The sequence below is a fragment of the Apus apus genome, chromosome 8 (genome assembly GCF_020740795.1).
Source record: "Apus apus isolate bApuApu2 chromosome 8, bApuApu2.pri.cur, whole genome shotgun sequence".
NCBI lineage: Eukaryota > Metazoa > Chordata > Aves > Apodiformes > Apodidae > Apus > Apus apus.
The window spans coordinates 25,921,028-25,938,471 of NC_067289.1; the positions used below are offsets into that span (position 1 = coordinate 25,921,028).

Here is a 17,444-nt window from a genome sequence, read left to right on the forward strand (position 1 = left end):
TAGGAGATTCTGGAAAACAGATCATTCAATAAATGTACAGTCATTTGATGTATAAGCTTCTCTGGAAGTCACCTGAAATCTTCTAAAAGGACTCAGGATGTAACTGGTAGATTTTCTGAATATCTGGATAAGGCAGCTATTTAGTTGTATATAACAAAACTTGATGAATTCTGGAGCTCTCCTGAGCTCTGCAGGAGAGGTGTGGGATGAAAGGAACCATTAGATTTTTGGTGGGGTTCAAAGCCAGCTGTTATTTTAGCAGAATGCTGTTACCAGGTGTGCTTCCAAGCCTACAAAAGATCAGAGGAATCATCTCCTCTGTAGCCTGGTCCTATCCTCTCCCCGGGCAGTTGTACAGTGCCCACAACAGAAGCTCTGCCATGCTTGGCAGCAGACAAATCCCTGTCTAACCCCAGCAGTTGTGCTCAGCAGCTGTACAAATGTCTAAGTTAACTTCCAAAGTTAACCAAGTTAACTACCAAAACGGTCAGAGGAAGGAAGATACTCTTCTGGGGTCACAACTGGCTGGACTAGTGTGATCTGACCGCCACCTACACAACATCTCTGACAGGTACCACCAAGCCTGGCCTCCACCACCTCAGGACTGAGCCATCCAGCTGCTCCTGCCAGGTTCTACGCAGATGGAAAACTGCTTAGAGGGGACAGCTGAGGATCAACCTTGGGGGATAGGCTGAACAGCATGATTGCAGCCCCAAGCAATTAGTATCAATAGCACAGTAATGAGGAATCTTTTTTTACACAAGAATCTTAGGAAATTCAACTGCTCAAGTACAAACATTTAAACTCAACTAGCAACAAATATTTCTGTCCATTGCTGTGGTGTCCATGGGAACACTGTGGGTGGAAGAACTGATCACCAAAAGCTCAAATATTGTTAATAAGCTTACTCACTTCTGCAAAGTACATGCTTTGTGCTCAGAGTATCTGGGAGACTCACAGAAATGGGTCCTTTTCAGTCACTTCCATTTGTTTAGGGGGTCTTAGGAGAGTGATTCTGTGAATCTGGTCATTAACATGAAGGGCTCTTTAATTTTGGCTTCTGGGCCCAGTTAGGATATTTCAATTCCAACAGCTGGAAGCTGTTAGAAATCCAAAGCCCCGAAGTTTAGATAAGATGTGTTGTTATAAAGATCTGTTTTATAATCTGAGAACCAGCCATCACATAGGAAACCACCACACACAACACAGATAATGGATTTTTCACTGTTTTCCCAACTCAAACATTTACTTAGCTACCAACACAACAGTATGTTACCAGCAGTCCCAGGAGAGAAGCAATGACTGCTGGAAGCAGCATGATGGGGCTGTGAGGTGCTGTCAGGCAGCCAGGACCCAACAGGGACTTCCACAGCAACTTCTCAGCAGAAGCTGATAAACACTGGGTCTCAGAAACATGCTCACAGCAGTAAGACAACACGGGAGAATCTCTTCATTTTTCTTCCCCTCTTTATAGAAACAACCCTTTCATTTCAGTTTCTGTTCTCTGCCAGTTCCACTTAGCTTTCTGTTTCCTTAAATATTAGCATTTTTCCCCAGATGTTGTATCACACCTCACTCCTCAAAGCTTCTTATTTAAATTACCCATTTGAAGTTTCACAAAAGGGTTTCTCTTAAAAATTAGCTGCTATCTAGAACAGTTTCTTTATCCTCCCAAAACTTCTCCCTTTGCTAAGGCATCAAGGATGAATTTTTTAGTTTGTTTGACAATTTGGAACCTCAATTACAGTTGCCAAAAATAAATCCTGTTGGACAAGTGGTTACTGGATTTAAAACACTGTTAGCCCACACTCCCTCCTCATTTATGCTGTTAAGGTACCACATGCATTTACTTCTCTTTGAATCTCCTTCACTCTTTCAAGCAAGTGGCTAAAAAACCTGTCAGAGGGCTGTGGCTGCAAACACACTTTTTGCTCCAACGCCAGGAAGCCTTGGTTCTCACCTCACTGGGGTGAGGCACAGGCAGCAGTCACCAGCAGTGCAACATTGTCAATAGTAATTCAACAGAACAACTGTTCTGTGACTGAAGGAGGTGAACGCAAAGGCAGTTTCACATTGGTGGAGATCTTACCTCTTCTTCTTGGTGATAATGAGGACATCATTGAAGAGGAAGAAGTAGACCTGCTGTTTAGAAGTTCTTTTAGAAAAAAGTCCGGTGTCTTCTACATATGCTGTTAATTCACCTCTTTTCAGTAACCATCGTGAAGAGGAGACCAGTGGAAAAGGCTACAAAGCAAGAAAATAACATGTTAATCCTTCAAAAGTAGAGATTTAAAAGAGTATTTTATATTGGGGGAAAAAACATGCTTGAATGAACTCAAGGCTGAGGGATTGTGAGTTCAGGCACAAGACAGGTTATCAAGGTCTCAGGTATCTTCATCATTCATGAAACACACAAGCCGTAGCCTGCAAATACTTGAAAACCATTCATGCACATGACCTAATTGCTCATCTAAGATAAAAGCACTCTTGACTGGTCATACTTGGGATGGAACAGACTATGTGAGATCTCCTAAGGAGATTAAGAGAGGGAGACTTCCAGGAATATGTAAGTTCTTGTAATAATTTTTTAACCATGAATGAACATTGGATTTTCCTCTAGGTACCTCACAGCTTTTCCACCTGAACAGCTGGAGAGAAGAGCTTCAGCCTCTCAACACAAGGGCTGTATACTGCCTCTCCTCACAGCCCTGAGGCCTTCCAAGTGGTGCTGTGTCCCCCTGCACGGCCCAGGCACCAGACAACAGGTCAGCTCTGGAGCTGGACCACGACGTATGTGCCAGGAGGACAAAGGTCCATCACAGATTGGCAGCTGCCACTGCCTGGGGCTCCTCAGCCCTGACCCCAGCAGAGCTCCTGCCTGGGAATGTTTCTCCACAGGGGACAGGTCTGGACTGCAGTGTCACCAGGCACTGCTCTGAGCACACACTGACCTCCAGAGGCTTCACCCCTCGTGGGGGTTTCACTGAAGACACATCGTTAAACCTCCCAGGTTATGAGACCAGCTCAGTGCTCAGAAACAACACCCAGAGCAACTCCTGATCCCTCACAGCAATCAAACCAAGTTTACTATCAACATTCAGCTTTACCAAATTCTGCTTAGTTCCCATCAGAACTCTGCTGGTTCAGCACCTTTGAGTGACACAAACATCAGGTTTTTACATTTCCAGAAACGCAGCAACAGCTCCGTGGGACATGAGAGGAACACGAGGCCCGTGCCCTGATGGTGACACCACCGCGCCTTCTGTGACACTGCTGACCTGACAGGCTTTGGGCCGGTTGGCCCTTGAACAACCACGTCAGAAACAAGTTGTTTCATGAACATAAAAGTGTGTTTGCAAAAAACAATATTTTTCTGGTAATAAAGGTGAAAAAATTAAGAAAACAAACTTCTGAATCTTCATTAAAAAACCATATTCCTCAGATGAGCCATGTGCAAGTGACATGATTTTTGAGCAGCTTCTCTTTACTCCCACAAACTGCTCTACAGTCACATCTAACAAAAGCATAAACAAAAATCCCCAAACAGCACATGGGGCTGAGCAAGAACAGAAATAGTTCAGCTAATTTACTATGGTTATAAAACAGAATTACAGCACCCTGATGGCTGCTGCACAGACAAGAGGTACTTCAAAACATTCTATTTGAGCATGTACTAAAAATTCCTCTAATCTCCAAGAGATTTAATCACATTTTCCTAATGGACTGTATTCCAGAGGTGCTTTCTTTTACTTTCATATTAATTTTTCCTTAATTGCCAAAACAGTACATCACGTATACCATCCCCTTGCTACATAAAACAAGCTGTTAGAACTTAAAATGTATTGAAATGTGTCCAAAGCAGCCTTCTGTATGCCAGCTGGCAAGCTCTTAGCCACGAATAAGGTCCAAACCAATACGTGGTTTTATTTAAGATGCACAAAGGAAAAAAAACTTGCATAAAAATACAGAAAACCAAAATGAAGTTGCTGTTACTGCCATGAGAGCAGGGAGAGCTGCTGGTCACAGCATGCACAGGGGAGGTTACATGGGGCCTCTTGCTTCTGCAGAGGTGGGATAACAGCATCATCCTCTTTCCATGGGGAAAGGAAGAGACCAGGAACCACCTGCAGACTGCTGGGGATCTGGCAACTCTGAAGGACCCCACAGATCAGGTGGCAGGACTGCAGACCATCCCCAGCTGGGTTAGACTGGCCAAGGACTTGAGACTGTTGTCACCAGTGTTGGCACATGTAGTCCTGCCCCTTGTTAAGAGACGGTTTAGTTGTTGTCTTAAGTAAATATTATTGTTGCTTTCCCTTTTTAGTCATGTAAAAATGCTTCAGACAAGTTGAAAACCATCTTTTCAGAGGCAGCATTTCCTCCAGGGCTGACCAGGAGCCTTTAAAGCACTGTGTTTTTAAAAACATAAACCTATTCTTACTACAGGTATGATAATAATGAGACATTGTTTACAGAACTGGTATTTTAAGAAACATTGACCAGAAAAAAGTAAAAGAACGTATTTCCTTAAAGTACAATAAAACCCCTGCTATGACTGACTGCTATTTTTTCCTACTAAAAAACTGATTGTAGAGGATTTTAGTTTTTTTAATAGCCTAACGTGTTTTCAGTATCAGAAAAAAAAGATGGGGTACGTCAGAATCATCAGACTCTTTATAAACATTTGCAGGTTAATATCTCCTGAAGCAGCAAAACAAAAACCTGGGATAATTGCAGTGACCTGGACTGATAAAGGTGCCATTCAGCTGAAGTGTTTCACCAACACTGCAGCTGCCCACTGCCCAGCTCACCATTCCAGGCTGGCACCCCTGAGGCTGGTGGCAGCCCCAGTGTGTCCCCGCAGGGCTGGGTCCCTCCCCTGCAGGTGTCCCCAGAGCCACCAGCCAGACCCATGGGTGCCACAGCCTGCCCCATGGGGCAGTGGGCAGCTCTCCAGCACCATCCTGCTCCCAGGCACCCCCACAGAAAAAATGACTCCTGAATCTGACAGATTGTTCAGCAGACTCAGCACCTTGTAGAGATGGACCATCATTCCAAGCAACACGTCCTAAGGTGCCTGGGAACAGGCCTGGTTTTTATTTCGTGCTGCTGTAAAGCTCGATAGTCAAATACCATGAGAACCCTTTCCTGGCCTCAAAGTAACTACTTAGACATACATTTCCTTTCACATCCTCATGCTTCAGGAATTAATGCTAATTAAATATAGATATCCCAGTTCTCTCCCTGAAAAGCCTCAACCTGGTGTTACTCCCCTTGGCTGGCTACACCAGGCTTTGGGGACTCTGCTTCCAGGGCTCCAGCTACACCTGAGTATGGACTTGTCTTCCTTGACTGGAAAGGCATGGCAGCATCACAGCCAGCACCACCTGTGCTGTGTTCACGCTGTCAAACCTGAACAGGTACACAAAGCTGCTCATGTGCAACATAAGTTATGGTCAGAAACATCACCATCATACCTTGATTTTAAATTCCAGTTGGGAGTTGATGGTGTACATCATCTCTGTCCTTTCCATCTTCCGAGCACCTTCGTTGCATAAACGCACCAGCTAGAAAGAAGACATTTATTTAACAGGTTTCACATACTCAAGTGTGTAATACAGACCTTTGTTCCTTCATAAAATGCACTCCTGGGAAAGCAGAAGCTTTACAAAGACACTGACGTTCCAGACATCATGTTTTCAGGAAAAGGGCCCAAGTGACCAGGCCTGACTCCACAGCCATTCAGCCTGGAGCCCAGGCCAGCTCCTGAGCTCCCCTGAACCTGAATCATCCCATAATACCATGATAATTATTCACTCTTCAGGGCAGTGCAGGTGGTACAAAGGTTCAGCCCGAAGTTCTGAGAAGGATTATAGCTCTGATCCAAGTTAATGATCAGCTCCAAACCAAACAGGCCTCCAGGCCGACACACCAGCGCCAGATGCTGCTGGTCGGTCTCAGGAGGAAGCCCCAGCACAAACCTTGCAGCCCACCTCACAGTTCCAGCACAGGTGACCTCCAGAGTGGCCTTCTGAAGCACAGTGCAGTTTTACTGAAGCCTGCACATGGGGGTGGGGAGCACATCATAATGGGGGCACAGGTGGAAAGGGAAGAAAAGGCATCCCCCTTAACCGTAACATCCCATGTGGACTTCCCAGCCACCAACAGGCCTCCTCTCCTTGTATCTACCCCCTGCTCCTAGAGAAACCCCCACTGTGTGCCAGCAGTGCAGTGCTGCTGAGTTCAGGATATTTTCCTGAGTAATAAACAAACAGTAATTCAGGCATAAAAATGATCCCTAGTGGCCTTTCTTCATTGCTATTCCTGCTTGCCTTATTTATGCATGGAAAACACCCATTTTTCCTTTACAGAAGAGAGGAATGCTCAAGGCCCAAGGTAATGAGTGTCATTCCCAAATGTGCAGAGATTTTTTTTTTTATAAATAAAGAATACCCAGTACTTCACATTTCACAACAGTCTGTTAGTTTCTGAAATTCTGAGATCTCGAAGGCAAAAAATAGCCAGTCCCTGGCTTTTCCTCTCAAACCACCATGTTGCTTTGAAGAACCATCTATTTCCAGAATAGAAATATATTAAACAGATGGACTGGAATTTCCCACCAGTTAGAAAATACTGGTAGTCTGACAGCTCAGGTTCCAAGGGAAGGAACCAAAACTCATTACACGAGTGTGTGCTGTTGGAATTTACAATCCATGTGTGGCAATGGGCTGGGGCTCTGCTTCCACCAGATTCATAGCAAAAAAAAAAAAAAGCATGACTACAGGAGGGGAACTCTGTTCAGCTGAGAGCAGGTGCTCTGGTGAACTTACAATAAAAGCAAAAGAAATGCTTACATTTGCTGCAAAGATCCAGACTTTTTATCTACATCTGGGCCAGCATGAGGCTCTGCTGCAATGACAGGCAGGGAATGGGATGGGTTTGTTTGACTACACAATGAAGCAGGTGAACACAATGAGTCACAAACATGGCAATTAGTGCTCAGGGGACAAACACACACTAAAAGCAGCCACGACTGTCTGTGGGTTCTTGAAATGACAAAGCAGGCAGTGCAGCAGTGTAGAAGGAAAATAGTCAAAGCAGAAGAAAACCTGCATCGAGGCTGAACTCTGCAGAACATACCTTGCTCACTTCTTTCAGAGCTTGCTTGCAGTTCTCGTACTTTGGCGAGTCCTTAGGAGTCTTCTGACAAATAGTCTGAAATAAAACATCAGTTACTTCAGAGGCCTGAGCAGCACAGGCTGTAACAAACAGAGTGTGACACACATGGTCACTGAAATCAAAGAGGCCAAGTCACAGCTGTGGACTGGGATGAATGAGGGAACACTGGATTCCTCCTGCCAAGGAATGCCTCCCTTGGAAGCCTGTGGAGCAAAGTGGCCAACCTCCATCCAAAGCACCAGGGTGGAGGAGGCAGCCCGTGTCCCTCCAGGAAAGGCAAGGTTTCTACTGTCTTGGCTCTTAACTGCAAACCCCAACAAAGTCCCACTGCAGCCCAGCCACGTGCTTCTGCTTCCGTGTTGTCCTGGAGGCTAAAATACCCATTTATGTACAACTGCACTTGGGGTAGGAAAAACTACTGCTCTGCCTGCCCTCAGTGTGGGAGGTTAGTATTTCCAAAGGATTAACAGAAAAGGCTCTTAAGGCTACACTATTATGTGAGCCATGGAAAAATGAACATAATGGTATTGCTTTATTACATCAAAAAAGGCAAATGGAAGGAAATGGAAGGGAAGGCAGTGGCAGCATCCAAACAGAGGATGGACTGGAAGGTGATGAGAAATAAATCTGAACTATGACTTACACATGACAGTTTTATCTACTGACAGAGCATGTTCTTATGAGCTAGAGGTGGAGGTGAAGTCCTCTCAGAAACAGGCATTTTGAATCAATGACAGACCAGTTTTTGACTGGGAAACAAAAAACATCTTAATATATTTTACATTAAATTAGTCTTTGAGTTAATTATGTTCCTCCACTCTGAACATAGCTGGAGCCATATTTCTGGTACTGATGCCTTAAAGACCATATTCACTTTGAAGTCTTAATATAAGGTTTACACAAACATCTCCAAGAAAAACAAATGAAAATGACAAAGTAGAAAATAAAATGCTTGGCTTGTTTGTTTAGATTCTTTTGGCCAAAGAAGGGAAGGAGGTGAAGGAAAGAAAAAAACCAAGAAGGGCGAGGGGTACAGCTAGTGACAAACCAAAGTAATACTGGATTGTTATTCCATTTTTTACCTAGAAAGAAAAGAGGGTATTCAGTGTTCATGAGTGAACTAAGTAACTGTTCAGATGATCAAATTAATCAGTGCAGGCCAACACACAGGAGAACAACATTACACACAGGAGAACAACATTATTACTCCTGCTGCTGGATCCTACCAGTGCTAGAGTCTGAGCCTGGGTTTTAACCTGCACTCTTGCTGGTGGTCCAGCCCATACATGTAGTTCTAGCATCTTAACTGAAATACCAGAAAACCTGGTGTGAACTTGGCTTCACGGATCCTCCTTGCATGTCATCACACTGCCCAAGTGCCTGGTGACCTGCAGAGGAAGGACCCTTGGATCCTAAGCGGATCAGCGCTGCTTCATGCCCTTGGGAAGGGAGGTGACTGCAGGGTCACACTGACTGGAACTGACCCTGTTCTGACAGGATTTACTCCAAAAGGACCTTTACTTAATCCATATGAGAGGAACTCTTGTATTTTAAACTGTAGGGTTTAGTTTTAATCCTAACACTATATACAATTTCTGTGCTAAGTTCCTCCCTGGTTTCAGAATCATTTTGACCCTTTACTGTACAATTTTCCTATTAGACTGTCTAAATATGTAACTTTCAATCAGGGCATGAGGAGCAGGAGGTACCAGTCACAGCAAGTAAACACATGCTACAGAACTTCACAGTCAATAGGATCTGCATCTACAGCCCTGTACCTGGTGTTAAGGAAGAAGAGGTGAAGAGACTGGAACAAACTAGGAAATGAACAGGAAAGAACACTAACATCAAAGGAACACTCATCAAGGAAAGACAGAAAAATAACTGTTCTCACATCCATCAGCAAGGGCAGCCGAGTGACTCTCTGCATGGGCAGGATGAGGAAAGAGATCATGGGTAGGTTCCGGCAGTCTGCATGGGACTCGATCCGGGATAACACCTCTTTAAATGCTGGATTTGTGGCCCTGGGGGGAGAAAAGAGGGAGAGAATTAAGTGGTATGTTTTACCAAAGAACTGTGAAAGTTGCTAGATTTTAAATAAATAAAATACTAAATAAATAATAAATCATAGGAAAGTGTGATTTGAAGGAGTCACCTCAACCAAGCCTTCAGCTTTATCTACTTAGATATGAGACCAGTTCTGACATGTGGACACCTCAGGTTCTCCCAGACAGGAAGATGAGTGCAGGGACTCCGTGTTGCACACAAGTGTGTCTGACACCCATGAAGCTGTGGAAAGGCAAAGGGGATGTAACACATGCCACAAGCAGGACCAGACCCTGCAGCCAGGTGCACTTTCACTCAGTCACTTCCAAGGCACTTGTGCATGAAGGAAAGCCAGGCATGTGAGGACATGCTTAGATGCTTAGTTGGAAGCCACAGGTTTTACACCAAATACCACAGCCTGCTACTCACTCCTACTACAAAGGGGGTGATTTTGCAATTATAATTTAAAATCAGTTCTTACAGCAGTTTCTGCAGCGTTCGCTGCTGGTAGACTTCATTGGTGCAGTACTTGACATAGGGGTCAAAGGTTGAGGAAGCATGCTTTTCAACTATATCACTGATGTCATCAATAAAGATGTTGTTCTGATGTCTGGCTTCAAGTTCTTTAAAGAACCTGTGAAAAAAAGAAAATAAATTACTCATCTTTAAAAAGAAAAAAACATAGCAGTCTCTCTCTTGCACCATTTCACACTTCACCTGACACATCCCATGACTTCTATAACCCAAGGGCAACTTGGCTGGTTTGTGAAGGGTGGGACCATCTCTCCTGTGGCAGAACAGTCAGGGAAATCTTCACAGGACACAAGTCCAAGGGGGTGGCAGTGTCACCTGCCAAAGCTCAGCGTAAGCAACCAAGTTACTTCCCATCTCCTGGGTGCCAAAAGCAAAGCAGCAACTGCCCATCTGGTTAGACCAGAATTTCCAGAAACAGGGTTGAAAAAGAAAGGAAACAACTTCAAGCACATCATTAAGACATTTCCTCTTGTAATAAAGGTAGCACAATAACTTTATTTCATTGAACATTTCTGGTATGTGTGAACTGCTAAACTAAGAACAAAGGAGACACAGCAGGCTGAGCTGGACAAGGTGCTCATGTGCCAGACTCTCCAGTCTGCCACTGAAACCAAACACATATGGGAAACAGTGAAAAAGGGAACAGAAACCAAATCCTGGGCTGCCTTTCCCCCCCTAAATTTGACTGTTCTAAGAACTTTCCTATTGTTTGTTACCTGCTCCATCCACAAGCCTCTGAAAGCTCTCCCCTCCTTGTTTGCATTTCTAATTTTACCAGAAAACAAAAGCCTTTATTTCTGCAATGCTCATGAGAGAGATCTCAGTGTTTGGGTGAAGAGCTCTCAGAGCTCAGCCCCTGCAGGCCACTGGCATTACCCCACTGACAGCTCTGCAGCCCTTGGTAACCTGGGAGCTGCTAGAAACCTTTTACAGTCTTCTAACAACCTCTTAAAGAGTCCTTTCTGCTGCCTTACACAGGTGATGCGCTAGAAGAATCCTCAACTTGCTGTAGTAACCCAGCTAGTAAGAAGGAAATACTGGAAAGAGATGATTCTTGTATCACACTAAAATATTTAGAAACATCTTTTATTTTATTTTGGCCCTTTATGACATTTTCTCATGGCAGACACTGGCTCTTTAAAACCTGTCATTTTGCAGCATTTCATTTTGGTCAGTGCAGCACCAGAGTTCTCCGTAAGTTGTTTTACAAACAAACCTCAAACATGTAAGAGGAGGAGAGCAGGATGAACAGCAGTTTGTCAGACAGGTGTTTCATAACATGGGTTAACTAAAATGAACATTTTTTCAAGGGTGCTTAGAGGAAGCTGCCTACACTGAGTGGCTGCCAGATGTTCACTCAGTCAGTCACACGCTCAGGAGAATCAGGGGAGGCTAATTTTGGCTTGGAATTTTTGTTTTTTCAACTTCTGACACATAAACAGCAGATTGAACTGGCAGATTATCAGCATCACCAATGAATGAGACCCAGGACGCTGCCACAAACAGATCTAACCTACTGCAGTCTCCTCCTCTGCTCCCCTTGAAGCAGTGCAGGTTCTTACCAGCCTTCCCACTTCTGGCAGGCAGATCCTCCAGCTTCCCACTATCCTGCATCCATCTCATGTCAAAGCACAAAACACTCCAAGGTGTCACTGACATGTTTTTGCTATGGATTTGATTTTCCAATATCCAGACCAGCACTAACTGGCAGAACACACTGAGCTGCAGGCAGGTCTCACACAATGCACGAACAAACACCAAAAGTCAACAAAGTGTCTGAAATTTCACTGGGCTCCAAGAAGGGAAAAAGAAAAAAAAAAAGTAAAAAAAGGTCTTCAAGTCACCCAGTTCCTCATGAGCCACAACAGATTGAACCAGTGACCACCACAAACTGCAGATAACTGGAATTAATTTCTACTCTTCTCAGACATGTTTATAGTTGGGAGGACTTCTCAGCCTGCTGCCAACTCACTTTGCTCAGGAAATCAGAAAATAAAACATTTCTTCCTGCTGTGTGTTCTGGCACCCACACAAGGTGTTTGACCATGCTGGGCTCAATCTTCCTCTTTTAGAATTTATCTGGTGCTTCATCAATGACATCATCAGTCACAGTCATTGCAGGAACAATACAAATATTGGGTAGTGGGTTTTAAAAGGGGGAAAAAAGAAAACAGGGGCAGAGAGAAGCAGCACACCCCCATCCCACCCCCAACACATACTGTAAGAAATGTTACCTCTGGTAATATTTTAGGACAGATTCTGTCATAAACATCAGTATTGACTGGTCAAGTGATTATATTGAATTGAATCAACTACCAAACTACATTTGCACTGTGTGTCTGCTTTTTTCCCTTATTGCCAGATGGATTTATCTAAAGCATTTGGTTCTGTTAAATCCAGAACTTCCCTGGTTAAAGTTAGATCCAATTAAGTGACAGTCAAACAGCATCATAAGACAGCACTTCATTTTCCTCAGCTTGCCCTTGTTTTTTAAAAGAAACATCCACTTTGTAATCACATAAAACTCCCCCTTCCTGAAAGGCTACGTGCCAGGCTTGGAAATGCAGGTTTAATTAATTTCCGGTTGGTTTCTTTTTATAGCACAAGAGGTGGAAACACAGGAGATCTCCCCAGCACCAGAGCCTGCTCTGTCTGTATGACAAGAGTTTCCTCAAAGTTTCGGTGGCTTCTGTGAAGGATCTTCCCATGTCTAAGCAGATTGTCAACATGTGGTCATCACCCTCAGGAACAACATCCTAACACCCTAACTGCCTGCTCAGGCACTTTTCTTAAGCTGATTTTCTTCTACCCTTTGGCACTGGCTTTAGCCAATGACTGATCTCAGCTCTCTCACAAGCTCCAGTTAATCCAGCACAGTGGTACCTGCCCAAGGTTACAAACCATTCCTACAGCTCACCTTTACAGAGGCCTGAACTTGGTCTCATTTACAATTGCAAAATTCCCATCAACATTAACAGAAGTTCAACTTACAGAGGTGCCATGAAAATAGACACAAACTAAATGCCCTAATACCAATCACTATGGTCAACATTTCTCAACATTTACCTTCCTCCAGCCCTAGCTCAAGATACTGACTGCACAGGATGTATGTTCTTACGGATACTGAACCTTGCTATCTGGGCATTCCAAAAGTCCATTGCAATGGATTAAAAAAATTCCAATTAGGTAGGTAAAAGATCTTTTTAACTAGGCAGGCCAAATCACAGTTAAAAAACAATTGTATCTTCTGGAACGAGTTATGATAAGATTATAATGCAGATATAGCTTCATGGAGATGTTGCTACTGACACGTTACCATCCAGCAGCAGACAAAGCCACTGGAGCAGAAGCCAAGTACCAGGTAGCTTCCTCCTCCTAGAGATAAGGGAACTGGCAAAACATTCACCCATTTCAGATAACTTCAGATAAAAGTAATAAAAATTTCTGATTAGTCTTTCCAAATGTGAATCTCTATAAGAAAACAGAAGCTTAACATCTGCATCACAAATTATTAGGAGGGGATTTAAAATACTAAAATAAACAGATGACAGCCTTATTTCCACAGCATTTTTATCCCAAATCAGAACTTTTAGCAAAAGAATGGCTGAAAAAGAGGGTGAATGAAATGAGAGACCGCATCCCTGGGCGTTTGAAATGAATCATTATCTAGATAATGGAAAACAGTGCACACACACACACGTTTGTAATGCCAGAGACTGCAAAGCTCAGAGCCCCTCAACACACTTTTGTTGGGCAATATCCACTGAGCACCTATAAAGGCAAACAAGAAAAAAAGAGAGACCGTGGTGGCCTGTTCCTTCAGTCTGAAATAAACTGGAACAACTTTCCACAAGCCTGCCCACAAGTCACTGTCCAGCTATTTACAGCATGCAGGCAGAAGTCCAGAGCAATAAAGGGCCATGGCAACCCTGTCAATATATTGTGTTACAGAGAGATTCCTCAGATTGTGGGTAAGTGCTCATAGCACCTTGTTCAATGGTTGGCATCTCAGAAAAACAAACCTTCAGTCAACCAATACCCAGTGACAAGGGAACCCACAGAGAACACTGCGGCACCAGAAATGTAAATCTTCTTGATAAATTATGAAGGCATCACAACAGGATTTTTTGTTTTAAAAAACTTTCCCATGCTGAACTAAGTCATGCTTTTATACCCGAGAAGAAACAGGATGCTCCTGCCTGGCTCCCCAGGGCTGCAGAGTTACCTACATTCTCCTTTGTCACAGAACAACACGATCCTTTGCATGTCACAAACAAGCAATTTATGGATCATTCTGTGAAGCCTTCTTACACCAAGGATGAGGCTATTCCCATCTCACACACTAACAAACACAACAAGCAAAGACCTTGGAAAAGGGACAACGACCAGACACACAACTTCTCTCAGGCTCTACAAGCCTGGGCTGTCACCCACAGTCCCCAGCTGCACAATCACCAAGTGTCAATGCAAGGACTACTGATGCTACTGCATGCAAGAGAGCTGGTCAGTCCTGGTATCTGGAGAGAACATGGCTGCACATCAAGCTGACTTTCCCATAAAATGCACAAATAAATGTCTGCTCCCACACCCTTCCTCTGGGTGAAGCCCCAGCAGCACCTGCAGAATGACCCAGGACAGCACACCCTGTGCTGGGCAGGCAGATGTCCTGGTACCAACGCAGCCCAACCTCACAGCTCTCCAGGGCAACATGGAGCAACACAACACAACCCATGTGGCTGCTGTGGAGGCTTCACCTCGTGGATGTGAGGTCCAATAAGGGATTGTATAGCTTTAAAATCTCAGTTAAACAAAGCACATTGACCCAATGATACATGAGTGCAGCCAAGGGAACATACATATATCCTCCCACTATGACAGCCTTGCTAAACACAGATATTTCCAGACTTACTAACGACTTGGTGTCTTTTCAAAGCTACAGATTCTTTCCATGCAAGGGGGGGCAGTGGCAGTTCTGTGAAACCAGACTGACCCCTTGGAGATAGTGCTCAGCCTCAGCTGAGAAAGGCTCCTTCACTGTCCATCAGTCTCTGCACAGGGGAAGCAGAGACCCAAGTTCCAGTAACTGTTGAACATCCACCTACTTAACTACCAAAAGAATATTATTTTGGCAGCAAAGCAACAGACAGAAAATCCTGAGAGGAGAGCACACAGATGAAGTTTTGAGTGCAAGCCTAGATAGGCGAGAAAAAAATACTAGAATTTTCCACAGAGAGAAGTAAAACAAAGTCAGATTTCAGTGGCCGCTCTTCAAGAATACCATTTTTGTAAATTTAAAATAGAAACTGATTTACCTTTCATCTGCCAAACACTGTTAATATTGTCAAGCTTCAGCAACCATAATTAAAAGTCAATAAAAATGCACACCTAAAATCATGCAGTTGAGGTGAGAGAGCAATTTTAACTGGCATCTCACAGCCTGGGGTGCTTGGACTTACTGCAGAGGTTTAAATGAACCCTTCCACACAGGAGGGTTAAGCAGAACTGTTCAGTTCCTTCCTCCTCTGGCATGCAAATGCTTGAGGAAATGGCAAACATGATATTTCAAGGAAGTTAGATGAAAAAAAGATTATGTTGAAAACCACCCTAATTCACTCTTGAGTAAAACTCAAAGGAACATGTTCCCTCTGTTCTTCAGTCTGTACTGCAGTGTGTAGTGAGGGCACCTCCAGCTGTGGTGGAAAGAGCTGATAAACACAGGGTACATCTACACTGCAAAATAAAAAAACCCCTAAAACCCAAACAAGATACTTAATGTACTACTTCATGATCTAATCTTTCAGAAATAATCCCCTTAAGGGTCTACCCTGAGCCAAGCATCAGATGGCAGCTCCAAGGATCTGGAAAACACTGGCAAATCAGTTCCCTTGATTTATTTTTCTTTAAAACAAAATCCAGCTCCGCAATGTCTGTTTTAACTAGCAAAAGAAGTAAACACAATAATTAACATGATCTGAAGGTCTCCTTAAAAGCTCACACCAGCTGATACTCCTTTAAACAGATTAACCCGTGTCTATGAAAAGCCTGACAAGCATTTCAAGATCTGTTGGGTACAACACCATGAAGGCTGGATGCTGGAGAGCAACAACAAACTCCATTAAGTATTATACAGTGTGTATGCAAATAGAAAAGTTTCTAAACTTGTTTGGAAAAAAAAAAAGGCATTTTCTCTCTCCAGTTCTGTTCACCCAAAGAAAATGACCTGAGGGAAGTACAACTGTTCAGATTTGTTGTTCCTGGGTATTGAAGTAATGGATCTACTAGTCTTGTCTCCAATAAGGAAGATAAATGACACAAGAACAACTGCTGTGCCAGGAACGCAAGGACCAGCTGATGACTATTTTCAAGTTGCTGGTTACCAACGCTGCTCGTCACTCACCGAGAACAGAGTAGGTACATGCAGAGAGCTCCCTGAGCTGCCAGAAGAACCCTCTAAACAAATAACTCCTAGAAACTAAAGCCAAAGAGGTCAGCAATGAGTGGTGATGTCAGAATAAACCAAGAAGGAAGCAAGTTGAGGGAACACAAGGACAAATGCACTGTCATCAATATGACACAAATCCATAAACATGTACTGTGAGTACCAAAGAAGAAGTATTTTGGACTCACTGCTCTACATACACCCCCCTGAGCCCCTGGAACCTCCTGGCAATCAAAAAAGTTCAGCACTAAATGCAGATGATGCAGCAAGGCTGGGAGAAAGGGAAACCCCACAAGTGGCCAATGTAGCTGTCTCTGTTGTACATTGGAAATGCAGGCTCAGGGATGGAAATCCAGCCTCAGCAGCCTCACATCCTGCTTCCTGATCATCTGGGAGGATTTTTCTCTCCCTCTTGTTCCCATTTCTGTCCACCATATCCAACATAATCACTCAAGCTTACCGATGTGGAAACCTCAGAAACACCTGGTATGAACAAGTTGCTTTGGAAGAGCACAGAAATTCTCCCCAGCTCACCCCTCAGTGCCTCTTACCCAGGGGGGTAACCACGCTCAGCTGGATGCCCTCACATCACTCAGCTATTTCAACAGCTGCTAATGGCAAGAGCTGTGACAAAATACACAACACAGACTAACATCACCAGTCCAGACCAAATGACTTATGTCACTGTCTTACCTGGAAATCAAACCAGTGATCTATCACTTGTGAATAATTCTTTCATTACAGCTCACCTGAATCATCCAGGGTCTACTCACAGCATTTAAATTTTAATTTCTGCTTTTTTATTACATGCATGTTTTGGGATTGTTTTTTTTCTAATCTTCAAAGAAACTGAGCAACTAAAAGTAGTGTTTTAATGCTCAGCTAAAATGATTCAATACACATACTTCTTACATGAACACTAGGACTCTATTTTCCCATGGAAAAAAGATGAAGTTGCATAATTTAAAGTCTGTTGGAAATAGCTGAAACACTAACCTAATTTACAAAAAAGCACTGTGAGAAATCTTACCTGGTTCCTAACATATATTCACACACAAAATTAAATTAAGATACTCAGACAAGAAGCTAACCTACCTCACAAACTCACACAGGCTTCTCTACCAAAAATCAAAACACAGAGTTTAAAAAGTCAAAATCTGTCAAAATATTTTGTTTGTACCTTTTCTGCTAATGCTAATCTTCTCACATTCCATAAGCTTTCTGCCTTTTGCTGGCCTAGTGGCAG

General features: G+C 43.5%; 1 protein-coding gene across 2 annotated transcripts in view; it reads right to left on the bottom strand.

Moving 5' to 3' along the window:
• Positions 1–17,444, bottom strand: part of ARHGEF26 (Rho guanine nucleotide exchange factor 26) — a 43,699-nt gene that overhangs the window by 9,398 nt on the left and 16,857 nt on the right. For both annotated transcript variants that reach the window (XM_051626268.1, XM_051626267.1), the window contains 5 exons: positions 9,707–9,859; positions 9,074–9,203; positions 7,141–7,215; positions 5,478–5,567; positions 2,090–2,244 (listed from right to left, as the gene is read on the bottom strand). In XM_051626268.1, coding sequence (XP_051482228.1) covers positions 2,090–2,244; positions 5,478–5,567; positions 7,141–7,215; positions 9,074–9,203; positions 9,707–9,859 — 603 coding nt within the window. The remainder of the gene's footprint in view (positions 1–2,089; positions 2,245–5,477; positions 5,568–7,140; positions 7,216–9,073; positions 9,204–9,706; positions 9,860–17,444) is intronic.